This window comes from Pyxicephalus adspersus, chromosome 5, assembly GCF_032062135.1.
Source record: "Pyxicephalus adspersus chromosome 5, UCB_Pads_2.0, whole genome shotgun sequence".
NCBI lineage: Eukaryota > Metazoa > Chordata > Amphibia > Anura > Pyxicephalidae > Pyxicephalus > Pyxicephalus adspersus.
The window spans coordinates 48,031,928-48,058,129 of record NC_092862.1 but is presented as its reverse complement, the minus strand read 5'-3'; the positions used below and the strand labels follow the sequence as shown (position 1 = coordinate 48,058,129).

The following is a 26,202-nucleotide window of genomic DNA, read 5'->3' as shown; positions in this document are numbered from 1 at the left end:
TATATATGAGTCAGCTGTAGACAACTGTTCCATCCCTTTTATTTTTTTGTTTTCAAATTCAAATTATTTCGCACCTTTGATCAAATCCGTATGCTTTAAACATAACAAGTGCTTTACTCTTATACAAACTCATTAACACTCAAAAACAAACACAGGAAAGCCAATTATTAAGAGTCATTTAGCAGCCATTTTTCACTGGACTCTTGGCATGACATACTATAAACAGGCTGACAGTGGTTAATATTTAATTTTAAAACATTAATTTCTCCATGTCCCGCTTTGACCAAGATTAGATCAGTCATAAATTGCTGTGGAATATTAGCCGGGCCTTGCTAATGTATTTGGTGTTCTTTCAGCCGTAACGTATTACAAAGATCTCACACTGCATCAATAAGTCACCATTGCTCATTTTGTGTGAGGCTTAATACACCACTGCTGTGCTATTTAGTGATAAAATGCAATGCAATAAAATATTAATTACTGCTGAAAGGTTAGATGAAAAATATGAACTCAATTACAGACATGTATTGTGTGAAATGTGCATGGGGAGGACTGCAAAGGTACATAAATGATGGCTTTTATAAAATGATCATATTAAAAATACTACTAATAATAATATCAACAACAATAATATGAAAATACCAATCACATACTGATCCTGAGATTTCAATCTCTTCTAAATTGTTGACCTGAAATTAAAGCATGCAGCCAGTAAAGTAAAATTAAAGTCATGATGAGTATTATAGTAAGGGAACTAGCATTTTTAGCAGAAAAGGACAGCAATAGCAGCCAACATTTATAGACTAGATTGGGGACTGAACAAGGACCATTTCAATGTAGAAAGCAGTTGCACCTGCAGTGGATCATGTTGTGGTTCCAATAAATTCCAATTTGTTTTGGTGACATGTGGTTGCAGGGTGGTTTGCTATGTGCTTGTGAACCCCCCAACTGCACAAAATTCCCCCACAAGCAATTAAAGAGCTCTAAGGGAGGAAGATCCTTTCTGTCCTCTGATTACCTGGATTTAAGATCTCAATATAAAACTAAGAGCGTTGCTATTCAGTAGAGTCAGTCTGGCAAATATTGCAGCTTTTTTCTACAGTTTCTCCAATTCTTTATGTGCGAGGGAATTTCAAAAAGCCAATACAAAAAAAAGATTCAGGTATGTACACCATCTCTAGTTAAAACATATTTCCATGTGTACATAACAGGATTAAATATTGTATTTTATATTTAATAATCTTCACAGCAAGGAATCCTGAGCTAGCTCTATGTAATATTATCTCAACATTTTCCCTGGGGGTTTCTTTCTTAATTAAGGTAAAGCTAGTGGCATCCAAGCATCTTTACTGTGTTCCCAAGGGGCCACCATGCTTTCTTGTTAAAGTTATATTACTGGAAAATGAGGACATGAATATTATTATTGATGTTTAAAGTGCATTGTTTTATATGGGTTAGAAAAAAGAAGACACATACAACATGCACATACTCAAAGCACATGAAATAGACAATGGCATATTAACCAATGTTTCTGGAAGTAAAAGAGATTTAAAGGTACTTTTAGGTATTAAATTTAGGTCTAACACTAATTTAAAATTGGCATCATGCAAAACTCCACTTTACACCAATTTGCTCCATCAGGAAAGCTGTCCATTCAAAAGATCAACCAATATAAAAGTGAAACTTCAGATTGTTGGTAGATTATGTAGTGTTATACCAGCCATGCATGATTGGCACAAGGAAAAAGCTTTTTTTATTATAAATATAATCCAGATTACTTATCAAACAAGTGGATGTTACATCAAAATCCCAAAAAATCAATTCGAATTAATAGTAGACAATTATTTTCTTGGGGTTCTTGGCTCCATTACTTGTCACAAAGAGTGGAGGTTGGGCTACTTCTGCTTTAGGTGTTAGCTGTAAACCCCCAATTGGGTTGTTTTCTTCTTCCTCAGCTTAGTGCTTGTACAGTTGTGAGAATATTCATAAAATTGTAAAATACAATTTTCATTTTCTTTCTGTTATCCTGGGTGTACGATTGCTATTTGAGGGTTTTATGGATGCCTCCTGAGCTGCACCAGCTTGACAAACCTCATTGGTACCAGTTCCATACAGAACAGAAGGTTCACTCAAAGTGGTGGAAAGAATATAGGAAAAGTGATTTAAAATGACTTTATTAGCAAAAAAAAAAAAAAAAAAAACAAAGCCATCTGTAAAAGCAGAGATTTACTTTGTCTTACTCAGGTAGGTGGTGACCCAAATCATTGCACTCTTGAATACCTGGTCCAACACTGGGTACTGTGGTTACTCCTGCCATAGATTTCATAGTAGTTTTTTGGATTACTACACATAGCTTCTAAAGATAGCATCTGATCAAACACAATATAGTTTAAAGAAACTATGATATTCACTGCCTGGCTGAAAAAAAAACCTCAAAGTCGGTGGGTGCAGTGATCCAGGGTTGGTTCAGTTGGTCAGGTCTAGGTTTAGCAATGATATGTGGCCAAAAATGTGGTCAGCTGACTTAGTGAACATTCTTAATAATCAATTTTTTCTAAAGATTAGTGTATGTCTTTTTTTTATAATAACTCTTCAAGAATTAATTCAAGAACAAATCCTGTTATTTACTAAAATGTTAGATTGGTTGGGAAAATGTAGAAAACTAGGCCATTATCTGTAATCTGCCTATACTGAATCAAACTTACTATAGCTACATTTTGTTGCACAATGTCTTTATAACTGTTTTTCTAAAGACATACATGTTGTACAAGATAACTACCAGAGCGTGATTTCAGCATAATAAAACCTGTGTTTTTATTGCAGAAATTCAATGTGACCACTGTTTCACCTCATCTGTTTCCAAGCACCATGCATTCAGATGTGTGTACAGAGCAAGATAAATACTTTCTTTTTATTGCTTTTACAATACGGTAGCTGGATCTGCAAAATAAATTGCTAAAAAAAAAATGTAGGTGTTATGTGTACTTTATTGCAAAAATTGTACACATTTTTTTGCACTTAACCATAAGTATTTCAATATATTTAGCCATACCTGGGAATTTTAGATTTAGATTGCCAACAACTATTTTGTTAACTTATACTTCTTAAGAACATCAAAAAGAATAATATGGGTCAAATCAGATATTTGGTTGCATATCATATTCAGGTAGCCCCCGAGTTAAGGACATCTGACATGCGGACAACTCCTGGATACGAAAGGGGTTTCCCTGCTCACTGGTGTGCAGGACAGAGGCTTGATGGGGAAAGGGGGGCAGTTTGCATGACTTGCAGAAGAAGTCTTTTTTGCTTTGTTTGTGATTAACTCACATTGAGGATTTTAAACAGTAACTGACACCACAAGGCCTACAAATATGCTGAGACAAACATCTGTCCTAATTGCATTTATTAAAATAATGTACCTGTTCCGACTTACATACAAATTCAAGTTAAGAACAAACCAACAGTCCTTATCGCGTATGTAACCTGGGGACTATGTAACCCACATAAAGAATTCTGGGTATGACATACACAGCAAACATCAGGACCTATCTGGTCTCTGTTTTTAAGATTTCTCAGAAACATTGGAATGATGTTCATGGACATGCACACAAATGAACTATAAACACGGTTAAACCTACTGTAGAATGCTGGCTTTCTAGTCTACCAGCAAGCCTTAAGGCACAGGGGAACCATGTTTGATATTGACAGCGTTATTTGGTCACATTTCACGATTTGCTGATTTTCTAACGGTTTTCTAAGTTAACACGGCCTCTGCATGGAACAAACCTTAACACATTTCTGAAAATGTTAATGCACAATTACTTACTATGTGCTGTATTTAGCAGATTGAAGAATGTAAAACATAAAAGTGTTAGTTATTACTTAGCAACACTAACTTTGACAGAAATCACAGCCTCTAAATGCTTTTTTGTAGCCAGACAACAATCATCTTGTCCTTGCATTTTGAATGTTTTCCCACTCCATCTTGCAGAACACTTTAGTTTAAAAATAGTCTTAGGTCATCTTGCATGTGTTGAATGTTTAAGATTTGACTATAGGACTTTGGTTTCTAGAATTTGTTATTACTGGCAGAATTTATTCTCACTCTACCCGAAAAGAATTTTTTTGTAGCATTTGATGCTACACAAACCCAAAGCTCAAAAGATTTTTCACAAAAGACCCATTAAAAAAAAAAAACAAACCTAAAATTATTTAATATTTATATATATTTTAAGGAGCTAAACGCATTGGCACAGTCATATCTCTGCCTAAACAAAAACTGCACCAGATCATTGTATAAGCATAGTGGAACGCTTTACATATGTGTCTTCTGGATCTCTGCATAAGTAGCTTAAGCACCATTCTTTTTAACTGGATGATGGGCTGCCTCACAGTCCAATGGGAATGCATTGGAAATAGTAGGGGGTTCAATACTAAAGTACAGATACTAAATTCGGCTGAAGGTATGTGCAGGCAAATGTAGGACCTTAGAGGAAAGTGAAGATCAGAGATAAAAGAAAAGAGGAAAGCAATCAGGAACTGCTACTGCCAATCTCTTCCGGAAAATGCTAATTGTCTGGTTTTCATTCTGATCTCCACAGCTTCAGTATTTTATGACCTGTTCCAGGTCAATGACTTGGCATGTACAGAAAAAGCAAGTCAGAATAAAAGCCCAGAAGCTAGTATTTGTAAAAAAAAGAGATCAGCCATGGCAGTCTCCATATTCTGTCATTAGAAATTTCCCTATATCTTGGCAAAATGGCAGAAATGTGCATATATAAACATATTTATGTTTCAGGAAATCTACACAAAATAAAAAAATACCTAGCTGCCTATTAGTAGAAATATCTCGAAATTCAATGAGAATGGAATGTGCAGTCATGAGTCAAATTTCTTGCTTTGCTGATTTTTTTTTACACACAGACAAGGGAAATACATCAATACATCCACATCAGTATGCTGTATTTGTATAGTCTCCACTGCTGGAAGCAGCCTCCATTATTTTAGTTCTCCTTTTTTCTTGTGACAATGGTCAACTGAGATTTACAATGATTATATTAAAAACATATCTCTTCTTTGTTTGTTCATGATATCAATATATCACTTCATTTCACTTTGTTCTACTGCTGGCCTGAAACTTAAAATTTAGCATGTGTATTTATTCAAATGCAACAAAACAATCAATAAATAATCCTAAAGTAAATCTATGGATAATAGGATTTACACAAATGTCCTTGTCACCAGAATAATCTGTCTTTTTAATGGTTGGCCTATTTATGAAAAGTGTTAAACATTATAAACAGAACCAACTTGGGAAAAATATAATTTTAGCTATTCTGTTTGATTTACTTTCCAAATAAGCGGATGCCACAGACCAGGTTATAAACCAGAATGTCTTATAACTCAAGTATGCCCTTGATTAAGATATTATAAAAAGACTGAAGATTTAGAGGATTCAGTGCCCTGCTTCTAACAAAGAACTTAATGAAATGGCATAATTTTTCATCTTATAAATGGGAGAACTGACAAACCTTAATTCAAATGTGCTCTATCAGTGCTGTATTATGTACAAGTCCCTTACATGACCCAATTGTAAACACACCAATTTGCCGTTTTATGTGTACACATATCTTATGTTTAAAAGATCTAAATTCACATTTTTTTGTATTGCCACTATAATTTATATACTGGGGTTGCAATGTTTTATCATTCAATCAACAGTTTAGAAACCTAATCCCTAAACCCTGGGCTGTTGGCATAGCGTAAACCCTAACTGCTCCTCCAAGTTCTTCCTATATGTATAAGCAGTTTCCCCAACTTTCCTTATGGCTTGGCATCAACTTAAATGACACAATGATCCGGAGCTGATGTTAAAAGTAAAATGCTTAAATTCAGTATCTGCTATCAAATGCAGGTCTAAGTGGGGGAGAAAAAAAATAGGATTAGGAGTTGTTCCCTTTAGTACTTATATCAGCTTCTGACTGTTTATTTATACCAAAGGAGTCTGCACAAGAGAGCTATTTTACACTGTGAGTTTTTATATCCACAACAGCTAGGTAAATAAGATGAACATTCAGTAATAACTGGGAAGTTAAGAAAAAGGAACAATAAGAGTATTTCCAGGTTTAAATGAAAATGTCCTTTCTTCAAAATACCTTACTGCATTAAGTCCATCATCACCCTTGGTGTCTATATTTTAAAGGATCTGAAGTTACCGTACTAGAGTTTAAAGCATTTTTTCTCTGTAGATGAAGAACATGATAGAACATATTATAACATGTTAGAAATGAATGCACTGTGAAGATGAGAAACATTTTGGTGCAGGTTACCAGGGACTAGGAGTGGATGTTGGTGGATCACATCCATCTCTCCAAAATGTTTCCATTGGAGTAATGTGTCCGAATGATGCTTTTTTTTACCAAAAATATACACTCTACAATAAACTAGAGCTGGACAACGGCAGCCTAGTGCAGCGTTTGTAATAGAAATAAAATAATAGAAACATTGGCTGGTAAACACAGTTGAGCTTCAGGTTATTATGTTTGATCAAACAATATGTTCTGGCTTCAAGTCATTACATTTCACTAACAAAATGTATCTCTGAAATCAGTTTACTCTCTTTTTGGTTTTAAACTAAACTGTGAACATATTTTCAATGACATACTTGGTTCCCATTACATGGTCTACTACATCAGTGCAAATGATGATTTCCACAAAAACTAAGCAGGTCAATAGAACTTCATATAAACAAATGCTAATGTGAACATATTGCAGATTTGAGCCATTTTTTGGAAAACACTGTCAAATTAGTATGTTATATACTGTAAATAAGAACAATGAATATATAGATTCAGCATCAACAATGGCCAAACTATTATTTGCCTATAGATTTTTTTAAACCACCATCTTCCTGTTTAAACTGATAGTAATTGTCTTTTCAACCTAAAGATCACCCAGGTTCACACAATGCACATTCAGTGGTAAAATATGGCTTAGAAACCATTTATGGAATAACCATGTTTCAGCCATTCCTTATATGACCCTGTGGGCGTACTGTACATCAGGAGCTGGGTCTGATTTTGTTAACCATTAGGGACTTATAAGAACAGTTTGGAACACATGTTTCCAATCAAATGTGAATGAACAGCTGTCAGTACATTGCACATGTGTGTTGTATACTCCTTTTTACTGGTTTTTACCTATGGAAAAGTCTAAGAGATGTAAGTAGTTTTGTAACAGCCTGTGTGAGCAACAAAGCAATGACAGACATTTGCTTTTACAGGACAGCTTGCAGTTTAGCAGTCAGGATGAGTACACACTGCACAACAAACAGAGATCAAATGGCCATCTATAAAAATGATACATTGATAGTGCCAAAAATAATGCTGCGGGAGAATTTCCAAAATAGGTTTTGCTCAACTACCAAAAAGTATTCAGTTTTTTACACTGTAAGCAATTATTTCAGAGCTACTTCAATAAACAGAAATTGACCCCTAAACTGTAAATCCAATAGCACCCTTCCTCATAAAAGAAAAATGCTGCCATCTGTTAACTGTTAAAACATTCTGTATACAGATCAGATGTAGCTTTTCATACCTATTTAACATTGGAGAAAGATCTAGGATGTATATTCTACTTACAAAATACTTCAAAACATCTGATCTAATAATCAAACAGTGATTTACGTAGACATCAGATTACTGTCCCAGTGAATAATCAATTCTAATCAATAGGAGAACAAAGGATTGTTCTATATATATTGCTATTCTTTTCTATGGAAAGGTGAGGGAAGGTGTAATAGAGTGTGCCCCATTGTGCTTTCCTTCAAAAGAAATCACAGATGTTATTCTCACCTGGTTGTTCACCAATCTGTTGGGGAAGTATTGATGAACCACACAAGCTAGAACACTATACACAGGATAGATGTATGTTCATTTGACACCTTCAGCCATGTAATTCAAAATATTTACAACTATGCAGACTCCCTGACACCAATGATGCCATAGTGCTAATTTCACACCTCCCTATCTTGTACAAACAATATTTGCAGTGTCACAGCCCATGGTAATTGTATGAAGGTATTTGTGTTGTGTGGATATACTGTACATACTGGGGTATTTCCTACACTGGTAGAACTGAAGAAGAAGCTTAAAAAGGTTGTGAAACACCTCTACCACTGCTAGTTCTACTACAAAATGGTATGCTATACGAAAACTATGAAAACAGGAAAAAGTATGCAAAACATATTTGCATATTCAGATACAGATTTAAGTACAGAAATGTCCACTCTACCTACCCTATCACCAGCACATTCATCTTCTTTGGTCTTCTGCAGACGTGGGACATCTTAATTGACCATGAAAAGATGATGTAACTATCACATAACTTTTTGTTTCAAGAATTGTGTTGCGACTGTACTCCGAACTGTGCATGCATGGCTTGTTATACACAAATAAGAAAAAAAAGTTTTGATGGCTCACTGAAGCACCTGTATTTTCCCATTTCCTGTCCGGTGAACCAATGTCAGCAGGACTGGAAATCAGGGAAAATCTCTCTAAAGAAGCCCTAAATATTTCTAAACTTTCCTTGCAGAAAAAAAAGAAATAAACTTTAAACTGCGTTACTTGGGTTTTTTTATCTGCCTGGGGTTCAGCTTTAATGCCACATTATCACATTACTGGCGAGAGCAATAAACTGTGAAAAGGTCTCAAATTATACTGCAGAGGGCCCACAAGTCCGGTACATCAAGCAGCAGCTCCAGTTCTCCTGTTGTTTCTGCAATCTTTTATTTATCCTTTGCAAATGCGGCCACCTATGTCATGTAGAAAAGTGTCTGGATCTGCAGTTTTATATTGTGCTTGCTTGCAATGAATGTCTGAATACAGTACAGAAGGGACAAATGTAGTTTATGATCTCTACATCTTTCAGAAGCACAGTGAGAGCTGTGTGACTGCCAAGAAATGTGCAGACCCAGATAAAGATACATAAACAGCAATGCTGGCATAATGCAGAGCCGAACCTAACTGTATTGGACACAGAGAAGTCACAGCGGCAGTGAGTGCAAACCATGACATAGCTGTCTTGTAATAATGGGACGGACGGAGGGTGTAATGGAGATAAATATGGCTCAATCATGTATTAGATGCTCTTACCCAGAAAGAACATTGCTACTTCCGTTACATGTGATATGGGGTGTGATGGTTTGCATGTTTAAACAAATGTTTTCCTTTTATATCATTTTCACATTTATAATAATTCTTGATTAGGAATAGGTTATCCTAAAATATGGTAGAACTAATGCCACATTTTGTGTTTGTAGTCCCAAAAGCAGTTATTACCAACAGAAAAAACCTGATGCCTATGTACAATTGTAGGAATCAGTTTGTAAAGTAAATTCATAATAAACATAGTTTTTTTAAGTCACTAAACTTACATAATATCAGGGTAAGGAAATGTGTGGCATTCTCTTTAAGTATTTAAGTGTCTGCACTGAAAATCACAAATTATTTTCCGGGTCAGCTTTGCAGTTATAATTAAATTGCCCATAACATGCAGCAGCTAGGTTTCAATTATTTTACCTTATTGACATTGCATATAAAACATTACTTACACAATAATAATTTGCAGTACAGATGTATGCCTGCAGATTATATTTTAAATGTAGACTGCAGTCTCAATTGGAAAATGAGCCCCTGACATTTATAAAATGAATATGGTCTATGAGATGGTACCTGGTCTCGGTTAGGATCCATAAAGCCAGTCCCGCTGTCTCTCCTCTTTGTTTTTGAAGATGTGGTCAGACTGGCACTGTACTTCACGCTTGGTGGAGATGTCCTAGGGTTCAGAGATTTTGGATCCGCAGTTTCAACCTAATACGTTCTGTCACCCAGGTCAACATCCCAAGGAAAAAAGGGAGTGCTCTTTTTCCCAAATAGAGGATATAGCCCCAAAGCAGTTAACTAGACTAAGTAAATATATTCTGTTAGCTGCTCGGATTACCATTGCTTGTTACTGGAAATCTTCCAATATTCCCCTTGAGTTCACTAAAAACAAACTTTACTGGATAATAGTCAATGATAAATTAACCTGTACTCCTAAAAACAACCTAAACAAGTTGTACAACACATGGGACCCGTGGTTAGATTATAAACATGTATAATTCAAGCAGGGAACCCTGACGATGAATATGGTCTGAGTGATTTGGTTTTTGTTTACAGAAACTGCTGGGACATTTAGGGAACCCCTTGTAGTCACCTCATTGTGGTATATGACACTTAGAATTTAGTTAAAGTGATAAATGTAAACTGAATGATATTTCCTATGTAGAACTCTACTTATAAAGCAGTGAGTCTTCACTGAAACATTCCCTGGTGGAGAATCAATTAGTGCCTTAGAAACACTTGGACCTGGAAGATACTTCACCAGGGAATATTTTGGTGAATGTCCTATTCACTGCTTTCTAAATAGACCCCTTTAGAGTAAGCGTTCACTGGTGTTATTCTGAATGGCTATTTATGGTTATTTTGAATGTTTTCTATTAATGTTTTTGCCTCTGAATAACAAACATATTTGCGTTTGAACAGTTATTGAACGGCATACAGATTTTATTAGGAAAAGGCAGCTTATTGCAAACTAATTTTCATATGACAAGAAATGGTTTAAACAATTTGCCTGAAAAGAAGTGTCAACATATATTATTAATTACAGTTCAGAAGCACCTGAAAATGATATGCCATGTCCAAAGAAATGCGGTGTAAGGCAACACAGTTCAAGTGCCATAAACATTGCCCAGTAAAAATCATGGGATTTTATCGACCTGAGTTTAACGTGATTTCCAAATGCACACAAATTTAGGAAAGCAAAGTCTAGTGCAGTGTTTTTCAACTGCTGTTCCGCGGCACACTAGTGTGCCTTGAGAGATCTTCGGGTGTACCGTGGGAAATTATCCAATTTCAGTTAATTGGTCCCAAAATGATTTATTTACTGCAAAAAATTTGTCTTCATTTGTCTATACCAGCGATGTATAGTGATAGGCAGAACCAAAAAAAACTCTTCCACTAGATGGCAGCAGGTAGCTAATTTACGTGTCTGACTTTTTGGTGGTGTTCCGTGGGATTTTTCTAATTGTAAAATATGTGCCGCGACTAAGAAAGGTTGGGAAACACTGCTCTAGTGGTTTCCACTCTTAAAGAATGCAGGCAGCTCCTGCATTTTTGGTATCTTTGTCAGAAAATAAAAGTTAATATTCTACATTGCCTCTTTTTTTGAGGCAAATTAATGAAACTGATTCACGCCATATGGGAAATAGATCACAGTGAATCTGAAGCACATCTTCTACAGCTGCTTGTGGCAATCAACATGCCCAATACTTTATCTTAGTTCCTGTCAACAAAATGTTGTTAAAATCATGCAGAAGGTTTAGAAACAGAATTCACATTTGGTTTGTAAGGTTTTGAGTTAAAGTTAAATGGTACAACAAATTCCTAAATATGTTCCAGATCAGTGTATATATTTTATGGTCACCTAAACATGAGACAATTTAATGCTGAATTCTGGACAAACAGTTGATTACATAAAGTTACATTACAGACAAAGCACATGTGAACTGTTTATCTGCCAAAAAAATTATATTCTCTCCAACAGCTTTTTGAAGCTCTGCAAAAAGCATAGCCCTTTCTAGTAGGGTAGATCGTTAACCCTGCTGCAATAACACCTAAAGATTTTGACCCTGCACAGCACCCTGATAATTGGCTCTCTCATTATGTTCTCTCCTTCTTTTAGCAAACTCCAGGAAAGCACATGCAAACTGCAGCACAAATAACTGGCTTCTTGGGCTGATTTTTCCCCTTCCAGGGGTGTGCTGTACTGTGGCTGCAAATACTGGTACCAATAGCTTTGGTAATTAGGAAAATATATTTAACATTACAATAATAAATTCAAAACTGTAGAAATTTGTGCCCTTCATATGAGCTTTACACTTTAAAACATCCACATGTCCTATCTTGACAAAACTGCGGCATGCAGTGGGTCCATGTTTCTAAAAATTGATAGAATAGGAATACTGATAACACAATGAGTAGAAGACAGGTACTCTTTAGAGCTGCAATTTGTCCACCTTGCTTTTCTGCTTTCACTACTTGTCATATCGCTGATCATTTAGAGTGAATATTATCTACACTACATACACATTGCAAAAGTTTTAGCTCTGTGCTCTTTATTACACTTCCCAATCTGTTACAAGAAATACTTTACTGAATCCTTAGGTTTCCTTGTTTAAAATGGGGTAGAATGTATCATACAACCATACTACAATATTAAAGCAGACACCCACTTTCTCTAAGCGTGGTGAGCAAAATCTTTGCGATCTGCATAATGTACCGTAGTTCTAAGTGCCTGCAGACTTGTTTACATAGTTATGGCTGTAGCATCATTAAACCACAGGAACAATCCAAAAAGATGGACAATAACTACAGAGATGGGAAGTACTTTTGCTGTGTTTCTTTTTTAAATAAGTATAAATTACTTTGTAATGTGCACGTTTCAAACACTATTTTGTAATTAACAAATATTGCTTTCTGCTTGCACAGGTCAGCCTCAATGAAGTATCAAAGTATGAAAAATGTTTTTGAAATGCAAAATTCTTTCTTAAACTCCTAATGCTATAACAGAATTGTTTTAGGGGGAAAACATGCTGTTCATAGAGCATACTCTATGGACATATTCCCATATATCTGAAAGGTAGAATATACGAAGAGAAAAAAAAATAAAAAGGGGAAATGAAAGAAAAGAATGTGAAGGATTTTTTTTCTTGGATAGACTGTAAGGCAGCAATGAACAGTTGTATTATTCAATTGTTATGAACTTTTTTGACTAATATCATAGTTTCCAATGGGTAACAACCAAAGTAACTCTTATACCCTATCCGCACATATCCTTTGGATAACCATGGTCTACTGGGATTTCAGTTCTCAGAATGGAACAAGCTGATACTATATTAAGATAACCTTAAATGTGAGCTACTTGCTGGAAATGTTGCTTGGGGCTCTTACATTCTATTAATGCTTGGCTATAATAGGACATGTTTAAATATGCTGAATTCTGGGGAGGATATATCTGTCTTTTTTTAACAATTACACATATATCCATCAGGGAGTGTTTAACATTGTGTTTTACATAAAACATTATTGACTACAAAGTACTAAATTTAAAGAGTAATGAAAAATATGGAAAAAGTTAATGCTCATACCTTTCAGTAACAATTCTTGGTTCATTTACCCAGAGAAGAAATGGTAATTATTGACTGGTCACTATAGCAAAAGCTATTCTGTCCTCATTATATTATGCACTCCTTTTATACAAAGATGCCAATTTTCTCTTATATTCATCTAGAACTGAATTACTCTTCTTCTTTTGAACATTTTTTTTAATTTTGTGAATTCGAGCAGAAAATAACATATGAATCAGGGACAGGCTGAAATTCCACATAATTGTAGGTAATAATTGGGGTTTGTGAAATGGGAGAGGATCTTGATAAAATGATTGATCAAATCTGGCTGGCCCTTGCTACCACTTCCTTTGGCACCAATTTTCTCCTTGAATCAGATGTCGTAAAATAAATTGTCATTTACCTTAACTCATAATTTGTCATTGTGACAAAAAAAAGTCACAATGACAAAAAAAAAAGAGTTAGGAGAATCTTCTGCTTGACTGAAACAGCAATATAGAACTCTGATCCGTTGATCCAGTCTGTTAATGGTTTTCTATTTCCCAACATGAAGAAGCATTCAATTTAAGGAGTTACTAAAATATGTATGTATATATTATTTGATGGTAAGGTATATGTGAGACAAATTGTATGTATGTGTTTTCTATTTATAAAATTAGTTCGGTATTTTTGAAACTAAAACTTTCATGATGGTGTTACCTAATGATCACACAGGAAGTGTCCTTGCCAGCAATTCTAAAAATGTGGTCAGCACTTTAATTTTCCTGTAGCAAAAATATGCATGTCTATAATAATGTTTTAAATATATATGTACTATATACCTACCCTGACAGCAATCTAGTACATTAAAAGGACAGCACCTTCCTTTTATAGATTTGGTCCTGCAATGGTGTCTTCAGTTTCCACAAAATGAGCCAGTAAATCAAGGTAGATCATGGTGACAATGGAAGCATGGACAGTTACAGTGGACAGTTGATACACTGGGGCATATCACGGACATGTCTAATACAATGATTTCTTTTGATCTCCCATGTAATTTATTTATATCAGTCAGATAAAACCATGCTTCCAGAAAGGAAATCACTGTAATAAATGGAGTGGGGTAGCACTAAGAACCAAAAATGTCATTTCAGTAACCTCAATATAACTGGCTAATGCAAATGAACAGAACGGAACTGTTTTTACCAAGTAACCATTCACTAAAAAAATCAAGCCTCCCGTCTGTGTTGAACAGCTGCAAATAATATGTACTCTCTAAAATACTAAATAAATGGAGGCAAGAGTGATAAATCTGAGCTACTACAGTCAATACACAACTGTGATTTGCAATCCTATTTCCTGGATGGAGAAATTCCATGTACAAGGAAGTGCGCAACCATAACAATGGCATGGTATTTACCCTCACAGCTTAACTGATATATAAATTCAGTTGCCATAGCAGAAATAGACATTTTTTTACCATCATATTTGCATTTATGCAATAATTAAATAGATAAATAAAGTGTTATCATCAACTTTTTTTCAAAAACATTTAGCTGCAAATGACATATGCAGCATTTATACATTCAATGGGCTTGATTTATTAAAGCTTGCCAAGGTTGGAGAGGTTACACTTTCATTCAGTGAAGCTGTGTGATCCAGCAAACCTGGAATGGATCTGGTGCAGAATTCAAAACATTGGCTAACAAATAGCAAATTACTTTTAACAAATCCATTCCAGGTTTGCTGGATCCCCCAGCTTCACTGATGAAAGTGTATTTAAAAAGCTTTAAAAGAGCTTTAAAAAATCAGGCCCATTATGTCATATCAGTTTTGATGGATGCAGAGTTTTCTTTTATTTCTTATTATACAAGTGCCCACAAGAGGCGATATTTATCAACCTGCAAGTAAAATACAATAAGTTAAAGAAAAAAAAAGAAATCAAAAAGTATCGTTAAAAATTACTTTCAGCTAAATGTCACGGCAATAACTCAGACTGTGGATTTGCTAAAAGCACATTTTATTTTCCATATAAAACTGCCCATCTTTGTTATGTTTGTTATGGATAACATCAGTGCTAAAATGCTAAACTTAGGAGAAAAATCTCCAGGCAAAACATTTTATTCAGCAATAAATATGCTACATTAATCTATGCCTACTTTTGGTTTTCAGATGTAGCACACAGTGCAAAAGCAAATGTTTCATATCAATAGCTTTTCACTGACATCAACATGCTAATATATAGCATGGACAAGGCACCAACCTGCAGACTATGACGTGTTTAATATATATAAAAGGCAATTAAAAAATCGGCAGCCCAGCTAAGGTTTTCTGTAGGGGCCCATGAAAAAGTATGTTATTTTCTCCTATATTTCAATATAAGCCAATTACATTCTATAATTTCTTGAAGTGCCAAAACTTTCAGTGTTTAGTTATTAGTGGAAACCAAGCACAGGATGGGTTGTGATTGATGTGACAGTTTGATGCCTGATGCCCAAAACTTTGTCCTGCCATATGACAGGCAGTTTTGGAGTAAAGAAGGCATCCACCAGGTTGTATTTTTTGATATTCAATAATTATTGATTGTTATTTATTGATGAATCTGTCTACTGGGGACACAGACTGCAGTTTTTTAGTAATATAAGGCAACATTAGGTGCGTCAGATCATTCTAACTTTCCGTGCCATCCTGTCTGGTGACAACTTTCGTGCCTTGTTGTTACAGACAGGAAATATGATAAATTCCACTAAAAGGGTCAGCACTATAAACTTGGCTGGACTGTTAAACTTTCAGACATGGTAATTGATGTCTTTAACTGCTTGAGGTGTAGTTTTACATGCATAAGGTTAAATAAAGCCATGCTACTGCACTTGAAACAACATAGCAAATATTTTTTGTTATTGCTCTAATTCAAAAATGTGTTCTAAAGGAAAACTGGTAATGCAAATGAAAAACAATCACAGACAGCACTCAACCCATTTATTCATACATAAAATAGATTTTAAAATATGACTAATGATGTATGAATATCCAATGCAGTTACAGCAATGTCCCTGATAGAAATATTTCAGTTGGTATAGACATTGGTTTTTATAGCCTTTGCGTTCTACAATTTGGTGAACTTAATCAAACATTATATAAATCATCTGGCAATGTTTGTCTTGTGTTTTTGTTATTCCAATTATTATTTGTCCTCAGCACTGATTGGTCTACAATGTAATGTAATACAAGTCCACAAAGCTTCTTCTAGCACTGGCTCTGTGTACTTTCTCCTCTGTGGAATTACAATGCTGTATTTATTATTTTCCACATGTACACAGAGGTTTGCAGCCAGCTGAAAAGTGTTTATCCTGTCTTGTGAACTCTACAGGTCAAGGCATTGCAAAATCCCCCTTTCCATTCTCACAGCTGCTGAACTAACACACACAAAGCTATCAAATCCTAGCATTAGCTACAGCAAACTAGGGAAAGAATAAAGTTCCATGCTTCAAAATTAAGCCTCTCTGGATAGGTGAGTATTGTCTTATTTTGTTATTAGAATGTTTTTTCTTACTAAAGGAATGATATGTAATATACATGATTTGAATAATATAGAGCTATTTTCTTATGATCTGGCACGATATAGGTATCATTGAACTAGACAGCATTGTCTTTACAGTCAGAATCAGGGCATACTTCAGCTAAGAGTTTGTAGCTACAGAAGTTGTCTAATGCATATTTCACAATATTCAATTAATAGTTGTTTAAAAGAACATCTAACTAAATAAGTACATATACTTACATCAGTCAATTCCTTTCCTGTACAAGTTGGCTGGTTGCTGTTAAATACTGCACTTAGTACTAAGCTGTGAAGAATGGTAACTGCATCCCCCCTCCCGTCCCAATAAAAAAAATAGTGAACCAAGGGGAGATATACCTGAGTCAATAAATGCTACAAAGGGTCATGATGAAACTTTTTTGTGCATTCACAAAGAGCTAGACACTGCTCAGTTACAGCACAGGTGGGCAACTACCTATAGCCACTAGATAAAGCCACATAGAGTACTTGGGAAGTAGATAAATGGGGGATTCAGAAAATGTTCTTACAAAGGTACCCTTGGGTGACTTTTTTCTGCATTTTCACTAAACTCTTCCTCTTCATATGCATATTAAACTGCAACCCTAGCTAGGGCCTCCTGCATTGCTTTGATCCTTAAATTGATAATGCAATAAGGCCCTGTCTGTGCAGTAGATTCCCATTTACTTTCAGGGGCTGCTTCCAGGTTGTCTCCAGGTCGTTAATAGTGTATGCCATGGCCACAAAATCTTGACAAACATACTTATATCTGGGGAGGAGGATGGGGAGAATAGGAAGAATCGTATCTTTAGCCAGCAAATGCTTTGTGAGCTTTTTCTGGATGTTTAACATTCTCACTTACTTACATTATTAGATCCGATGCAGCCAGGACCCCAACATTTTTTTATTGATGATAAGTGATGTTAGTGTTTCAGTAATTGTTTGTGTGTATGCTTAAGTTTTAAATATTGCTCAAAAACACTGTGGATTGATGCCCCTATGTATGAGCCCTCAAAGGTGAACTCTAGATGTTATCATAATGCACCTATATCTCCCTGTCATAACTTCCCTACAAACCAGTGTTTTAGTTGAGGAAGAAAAAACAATTTACTTATATGGTGATGATGACATTGCTTTTGTATCTGCAATCACTGATTCTAGCAAACAAGAGGAAGCTCAACTGCTGCATCTGTAACAGAACTGCTAATAGGATATCTGTCTTATTGAAGAGAATGTGATTTCTGGGATGGCCTGAACCCGCATGCAGCTTTCCTATGTAATGCCCACAGATTTAAATCAATACCATTTCTTTGTATCAATCAGCTTGCGTATCTTAGGTAAAAAGCTACAGAATAAATAGCTGCTTTATCGTCATTTATTTAGTTTGCTTGGGTTCCTAGAGTCATTAACTAAATCCAGTAAATCCTTATTCTCTTAAGTGAATTTTATAAAACACAAGTTAACAAGCTCCACCAATACACCTATTGTTGTGGCAACCATGGAAACACTATTAACAATCAAAGTATTAACAAAAAAAATGTCATATTTCCAGCAGTGTAACCATACTTTATATTTTCTCTTCATATGGAATATTCATTTTTTTTGCCAGTTCCAGTAAATATTTTCAAGAAAACCTAATAGATTTATAGGCCATAAATGTGCTGTCATTTGTGTAATGTACATTGACGTACAATGCACATTAATGTACAATTAACAAAAGAAAAACAAACATATAAAAGAGTTCTACATACTCATTAACCCCACTGGGCATTAGGGTAGCAATGCTAAAGTAAATCAGAGCCTTTACTCCAATCACATCAGTTTACATTCCTGAGGGCTACTTTTTCCACTGATCCCACCGAAGCTTGCAGAACTAGAGCTAATTGTCAAAGTAATGCTACCTATCAGCCGACCCACCTTGACACCTACGTAGGTGAAATGACTGTAAAGCCTGCCTTGTGTACTTCCAGCTTTCTGAAATGCCTTTCCTTCTTACCCCACACATGCTTTGTTGACTCTCACAGAAAATAATACAGTCAGCCTAAGAAATTCTTCAGGATGCTCCCATCCAAGCCATATGTTATGGTTTCTGCCATAATCTGCCTCTCCTGCTGGTGGCGCTGAATATCTGGGATACTATGAACTTCCACTGGCAACCAGCAGATGGCCACCTCCACAAAGAACTTATTATGCACACAGATGGGAACTCCCTATTTAAGGTTCTGCCCTTCCCAGAGTCTTTGCCAGATCCTCAATGTCGTTTGCTGTTTTAGGCCACGTCTATCAGCTTTGGAGCCAGGCACCTAAGATCCCTAATAGAAAATGTATTTGTGTTGACAAGAATGAGAGAGTAGAGTAAGGCAACTTTATTTAAAATTAGACTTGCTCTTTAAGGGAACTATATTCTTTGCGCACAGCTCAACTTCCACATGCATCTCTGAGATCGGTAAGCAGGGTGTCCCCTCACCATGGGAAGGATCACTCAGTATTTACCTACTATATATCATCAGTCTCCGTTGGCCACTGGGGCTTTTACATTAGAGTGCTATATAACAGGGGTAGATCTAAATTTGAGCACTGTGTATATGTACTGAGAAGAAAACAATATGAGGATACTCAATCAACACAAGCACCCCGTGTTATGGAAATATTCCTAATTACCTTACACTGGTCCATTAAAACTCTCAAGAAATACGAGTGCTTCTGACAAATGCCAGAGTTGCCACATGTTTACTTCAGTACCACACCTAGGCCTTGGGTTTCAAAACGACCATTTACACCCTCCCTTTAGCTCTGGTGAACTCAGCCTTGATGTAACAGAGGAGGTATGGCACTCAAAGGAAAATAAAATATGAAAATGCTTGCCTACTACTCAATGCATTTATGGAAACATATGTAAAAATGAACAAAGGAACGTACCAAGGGATTAAAATTGTCTTCTAGTTGAGAATACTTTTTTCATTTTGCATATCATTTAATTTTTCTCTTGAATAAAATAAACAGAATGAGTTTATGAAAGATACTTGAGCAAGAAAGGGTTTGATTTCCTGTCTAGATTTCTGATTATACAGAAATGTGAGATTTAATAGACAAAGATTTAGTATTACAGCAGCAGGAAATGCAATTTTACGATATAGACTTTAATCTTGATCCCATGAAACAACAATGAGACACGATGCAGGCCTACTCTGAATTACAAAGTAAACTTGTAATAATAGATAATATCACATGATTAAATAGTGTGTGATAAAATGAAAAAAAAAGATGGGCTTCCCATTGCATAGAGCTGTTTTCAAGCCTCCAAAAGATTGTCTTAATACAGGTATATAATGAAAAATACTCTTATGGGACTTTAGTAAATCGTATGACACTGAGACATAGAAATACATTTCTGACAGCACAGAAATTACTCTTCTTTCACATACTATAGAATTGTATTTCAAGGTTTACTAATAAGCAAAATCCTTTATGTGCACAACTATAATATTGTTATACTACAGTATCTATAGACATAACATTAAAGCAATAGGTTAAGTTATAATACATGGTATGCCTTATAGAAAGCCGAGACTACATACAGGTAAATAAACATTACACAGTTCTTTCAGGTTTATCAGTACATATAACACCCTGTTCATTGTACAATAGCACTCCACAAAAAGTTACAAATAACTTTTTTTATAAATGTAAATTTCTGCAATTGGGGTGATTCCATAGAGCCCATAGGACAGAATTTGACAAAAATCTCCTCAAAAGGGACACAGAAATTAATAAAATACTGAGAAAAACTCTAACCCTTGTCCACTTTTTAATACAAAATAAAAAGTTTTAGACTTAACCAGTGACCAAACTAAATATAAGGCAGCTGTAGTAATGAGTGTTGGTAGAATTCGCCTCGGTCCTGGATTCTGAATGCTTAGGTTTTAGATCCTTGATTTAAGGGTGTAAAATCACTTAGTGATTTCATTTCTATAGTATACTAAACAGCAGTTTATGTGAAAGACAGATGGATTATGCAATCAGAACATGTTGGTTCCATAATTCTTTTACCTCCCACCCTGTTCTTGGATAATCATCTAACTCAGCGGTCGCCAACCTGGGAGAAAATTTTAGTGGTCCGCGGGTCTGTCCTCCGTATGGACACAACCTGCCCACTCTTCCATCACCCAGACCTGCTTGCTAAACATCCTGGGGGACAGTAGAGCATGCGCGGTTCGAGTTCGGTGAATTTAGTGGTCCACGAGGAAGGAAAGGTTGGCGACCACTGATCTAACTTGTTACATTCCGCAGTGAATAGATTAAAGTGTATGTCCTAACTTTGTAGAAATAAGTACTAGGGTATTTTACTGCCATTCTATGGAACCCAAGAAGTGGATTAAGACAAACTACAAATGTTCTCAACATTACAAATACATGCCCAGAATGAATTTCTATAATGCTACATATGCTATCAGAGAAAGTAGCAGAAAAGTCTCCAGGCTGATATCAGGGTGTTCCTGAGCTTTACTAGACCATTGGGGACAACAGTAAATATATGTGCTTGTATCATATAATTAGACATTATTATTATTATTATTATTAAACAGGATTTATATAGCACCAACATATTACGCAGCGCTGTACATTAAATAGGGATTGCAAATGACAGACTAATACAGACAGTGATACAGGAGGAGAGGACCCTGCCCCGAAGAGCTTACAATCTAGTAGGTGGGGGAATTTCACACACAAAGGATGTGAGATATGTAGTGTGGGAAGTAGTGATGGTTTCAAATGACAGAAGAAGCCGGGTAGGCAAGTTTGAATAAATGGGTTTTGAGCGCTCTTTTAAATGAGCAGAAAGTAGGAGCAAGCCGAATAGGACGAGGAAGACCATTCCAGAGAGTTGGAGCAGCTCTAGAAAAGTCTTGTATTCGTGCGTGTGATGAGGTTATGAGTGAGGAAGTCATTAGTAGGTCATTGGAGGAGCGGAGAGAGCGGCAAGGGGAGTATTTTTTAACCATGTCAGAGATGTAAGTGGGACAATAACTGTGTAGGGATTTGAAGGCAAAGCACAGGAGCTTAAATTTGATTCTAAGGTGAAAAGGAAGCCAATGGAGAGAACTACAAAGAGATGTAGCGGAAGAGGAGCGGAGCGAAGGATGGATGAGTCTGGCTGCAGCATTCATAATAGATTGTAGAGGGGAGAGTCGGGTTAGTGGAATACCAGTGAGAAGGATGTTACAGTAGTCCAGATGAGAAATGATAAGAGCATGTACAAGGAGTTTGGTGGTCTCAGGGGACAGGTAGGGGCGGATTTTGGAGATGTTGCGTAGGTGAAAGTGACAGGACCTGGAAATGTTCTGAATATGGGGGGTGAATGAGAGGGCCGAGTCAAAGGTGACACCAAGACAACGTGCCTGAGGGGAGGGCCGAATAACAGTGTTGTTAACAGTTAGATATATGTCAGGGGGGGATTTGGAATTTGAGGGGGGGATGATGATGAGTTCTGTTTTATCCAGGTTAGACAGGTTAGACATTCAAATGTTGGGAGAACTATCCCTACATCAGTCCTAGAAAGACAGTTGCTTTGCCTTTGAATAGGCCTCCTGCATACCTGCAGAGTCCCAGAAAATGCGTCATGAATACCAACCACAAAGAAACTGTTATGCAACAGCCATACTGAAAGTATAATGTTTTAACACTAATAGGAGCACTACACAACAGGTCTGAATTCAACAACCCTATCTAAACCCAGACAAAGACTTGACTCCCTGAGTTGTTTTAAAACCCAAGTGGTTTTTGGAAATGGTCCTACAGCAGGAGTTTGCATTAGAAAAAAACACCTGCTGCTTTATTGTGACACTTGGACACAACATCAAAAATAGCCAACATTGCTTACATAGGTAACTAATGAGAGGTGAAAGTAAAACAGTTTAGGCTGAAAATATACTGTAGCCATGAATTTTGCTGATAGCAGCAAGTAATTACATTGCAGAAACGAATAAGCCACCCACACACACCAGTACTGCGGCTTTGTTCTCCATCTTCAAAGAATGAGCCACTTGCATCTGGATCAAATGCTTTAAACAATACTCAGACACTCATCAAAGTGCCTTCCTTTCTTCTGTTATTTAATTTAATTAGCCCTAATGCGGACATGGATTTACACAGTGTATACTGCGTTAAGAGTAATCCCCAGAAACATATTCCAAAAAATGAATCAATTTCATCTTTATTTAAAGGAGTTTCCCCCTCCTTTCATACCTGACAGGAGCTCCTCTGCTCTGAGCTGGCTTCAGCAGAACTGTCAATGTGCTGTCAGTCTGATTCAAAGGTGTCTCCAGTTCATACGCTGGCATGGAAGGGGCTGAGAAATACAAACAGAAATTAACCATGAAAACACTTTTCTGCTGCCTGAATACCTACATGCTGTGTATGTACCCAGAGGACTCTGAAACGTGCTGACAGAGTTTGGTAAAACACAATGAATACAAGAAATGTACTGACAAGGGCTCTCTGTGTGTGTTTATGATGATATGGCATTACCCATATACTGGTTTCTGCTCTAGTTCTGTTTGTGCTACACACACTCACCTGTGCAGTGATTTTGTGATAAAGTTAGACAAAAATTAACAAGTTGAACACATCTAGCTGTTTATGTATATTTTAGTGAGTGCACAGATATTGTTGCCGTTCAAATAAGGGCCAATCACAAACTCAACATTTGTATTTCAGTTCTATTCTATGGGAATATTAATATTATCCTACACAGACTGGAAGGAGACTGGGCGTGAGATGTTGGGCTCTACTAACCTATTCTATAGGAATATTCTTTAGGAGGAAGCATGTCTGAAGTGAATTACATTACCCTCCCTCCCTAAACTAACATTGTAACAAAAATGCTAGTATAGGTAAAGGGCACATGTGGGAACACGTCCCACGTGAAAAAACATGTTTTCTCTGTAAAATTGAGGTAGGGAAAGGAAAACATGTTTTAAGGCCAGTGAGGGATACATTTGCATGAAATTTCAGCTTACAATAGATACAGAATTGGTACTGATTTTTTAAACATGTAAAGTTTTAGTCAAAACTTTGAATTCAAAAAAATGTTCATTTCTTTCATTCCCAACTTACAATAACAGGCTTCTGGATATCCTAAATGTGCACATCATGTTTAAATATTATTTATAATCATTTGTTATGTAAATAATAAATTACAGTGGAAAAGTACATTTAAATCCTAAATTTAATCCTAAATATTCAACAGACTCTTATCCAAGTTTCCATGGAGCCTGGATGACCAGGAAAAAGGGTAGCAGTGAACTAGCAGTGCCCTTTTTGTTCATACCAGGCACCAATGGCTTCCTCCAACAGTGGGGGATCCCACTTTATGAAAGCAATACAGTGTACAGCTTTAAGGCAGCCCAAAGAATGATTTTTAAAGAGTGCCTGCATTTATTCAACGAAAGTTTGGAATTAAGGAATGAATACAATGTTATATGAATGAAAAGTTGTGAATAAAATTGGAAAAAATAAAAGACAAATAGGTATTCGGGGGTCAATTAACCAAAATCTGATTCAAATTGAAGCCAACCACACCAGATTTAATTTTTTGACCAATACTTAAATTTAGATTAGTGTTACTAAATAACTACCGGTATGTTTTTCTTCTTTTGGGACCTACAGGTCTTGTGCTGACCCCCCTTCTTCCCCAATCCTGCAAATTGTAATGACAATACTATGTTTACAAGCTTTGCTTTTACTTTGAAATTGGAAGAACATGTTTTAAAAAATATTTTTCTCACTTTAATTTTGATTAATGGAAAAAAACACATGCTTTTTAAGAAAGGAAAAAAATATTTGGGATGTGTCCCGATTTATTTCCCTATGCTATGGTGAGGAATTTTCAAATTACCTTGATACGGCCACTTTTTTAAAAAACACTTTTACGGACCAATTTAACCTTAGTTTACAGGTAAACCACATGCTTTGTAAGATTTCATTGTTCCCATTGGTATCCCTGACCACCTTTCTCCCAATAAAATGTACTGATAATATCATGTTCAGGGGCTTTGAAATTAGCCTGTTTGGTCAAACACACCTTGAACCGAACAGGGTCACACTCAAGCAACAATGTTTACAGACATATAGGTTTATTCAATAGGACCCTACAAAGAACAAGAATTATGTGCAAAACACATTATCCCCCAGCCTCTGATCATAATTTACTTTACTGGAGTCAGTTTACAGATGATTTTTACAACTTAGTCACAGATTACTGCAGTTTGCACATTACCATTACTTTTTTGTACTTTCTATTATATAGATAATACATACATTCACAGTTCACTACCATACAACATGCTAAATATACCTGGCATAAAGAAGGACATATTGGTGGTCTGAAGTGTCCCCATTTCCTACTAATTTTCAATAATTTTATCCTACATAGACTGGAAGGAGATTGGGCATGAGATGTTGGGGTCTACTAACCTTCCACTCCACACTGATTGTATTACTGACTTTATTTAGGATTGATTACAGATTGTGTTAAAAATGGTAAAATATAAAACTGATATTGGATCTTAGTCTAAAAAAGGGTTCACACATAGGAAAGTAGGAGTCAACAATTGGTGTCTCTAGAGGCAGAAACACAGGAGCCACTTTATTACTGGCTGTAGCACGAAAAATAGTTTTCTTGTCATGGAAAATATAGTTAGGGAAATGTCACAACAAAAAGGATAATTACTTCAACAAGTGAAGTGATACCTGATATTTTGGTTGTAAACTGATTCGTAATGGGTGGACCAAATCCTTTGGCTGTGCTGGCTCGTATTGTAAAAGAATAAGTTGTCCCGGGATACAGTCCAAAGAACAAGTAGTGTGTTTCATTTCCTTGTTTTAAAATGCGTCCACTTTGATTGGATAAATCTATTTCGGGGTCAAAGGAGCTTACTGCCTTATAGGATATCTGTGAAAAGAAGTGAGTAGAATTAATAGAAACTCAATGGAAAGACTTCTATTGGCAGAGTCGGATTACATCTTTATCCTATAAACCCTTCTGATGTATGCACAGTCAGACGTTTTATGATAACAGATCATATTCCTCCAGACTCTTCAAAACCTGAATCCAATGAAGGAACTCAGCCAAAACTGTTATGAGCTATTACTTTTATAGATACAAGGACTTAGAGGCAGATGGATTACAAATTTAGAAGATGGCTTCTAGCTTTACATAATACCTTTTAGTTGTTTGCCTTTACATTTCAGACACATAGGCTACATTCTGCTGCTTCCTTCAATAATTAGATTGCTTTAAAAGATTATATTATTCATGACGACTGATACAATTTCTCATAAGTGTTGCTTTGGTGCATAAAGCGATTTACGTGCAGTTTAACCTTCCTTGTTGTTGAAGAGCCATGAATTGCTCTTCAGATTTCAGGAGAGGGTGAGCAAG

General features: G+C 36.0%; 1 protein-coding gene across 10 annotated transcripts in view; it reads right to left on the bottom strand.

Moving 5' to 3' along the window:
* PTPRM (protein tyrosine phosphatase receptor type M) overlaps positions 1–26,202 on the bottom strand; it is a 416,833-nt gene that overhangs the window by 174,197 nt on the left and 216,434 nt on the right. For all 10 annotated transcript variants that reach the window (XM_072411414.1, XM_072411419.1, XM_072411415.1 and 7 more), the window contains exons 10-11: positions 25,512–25,713; positions 23,007–23,109 (exon numbers count right to left, since the gene is read on the bottom strand). In XM_072411414.1, coding sequence (XP_072267515.1) covers positions 23,007–23,109; positions 25,512–25,713 — 305 coding nt within the window. The remainder of the gene's footprint in view (positions 1–23,006; positions 23,110–25,511; positions 25,714–26,202) is intronic.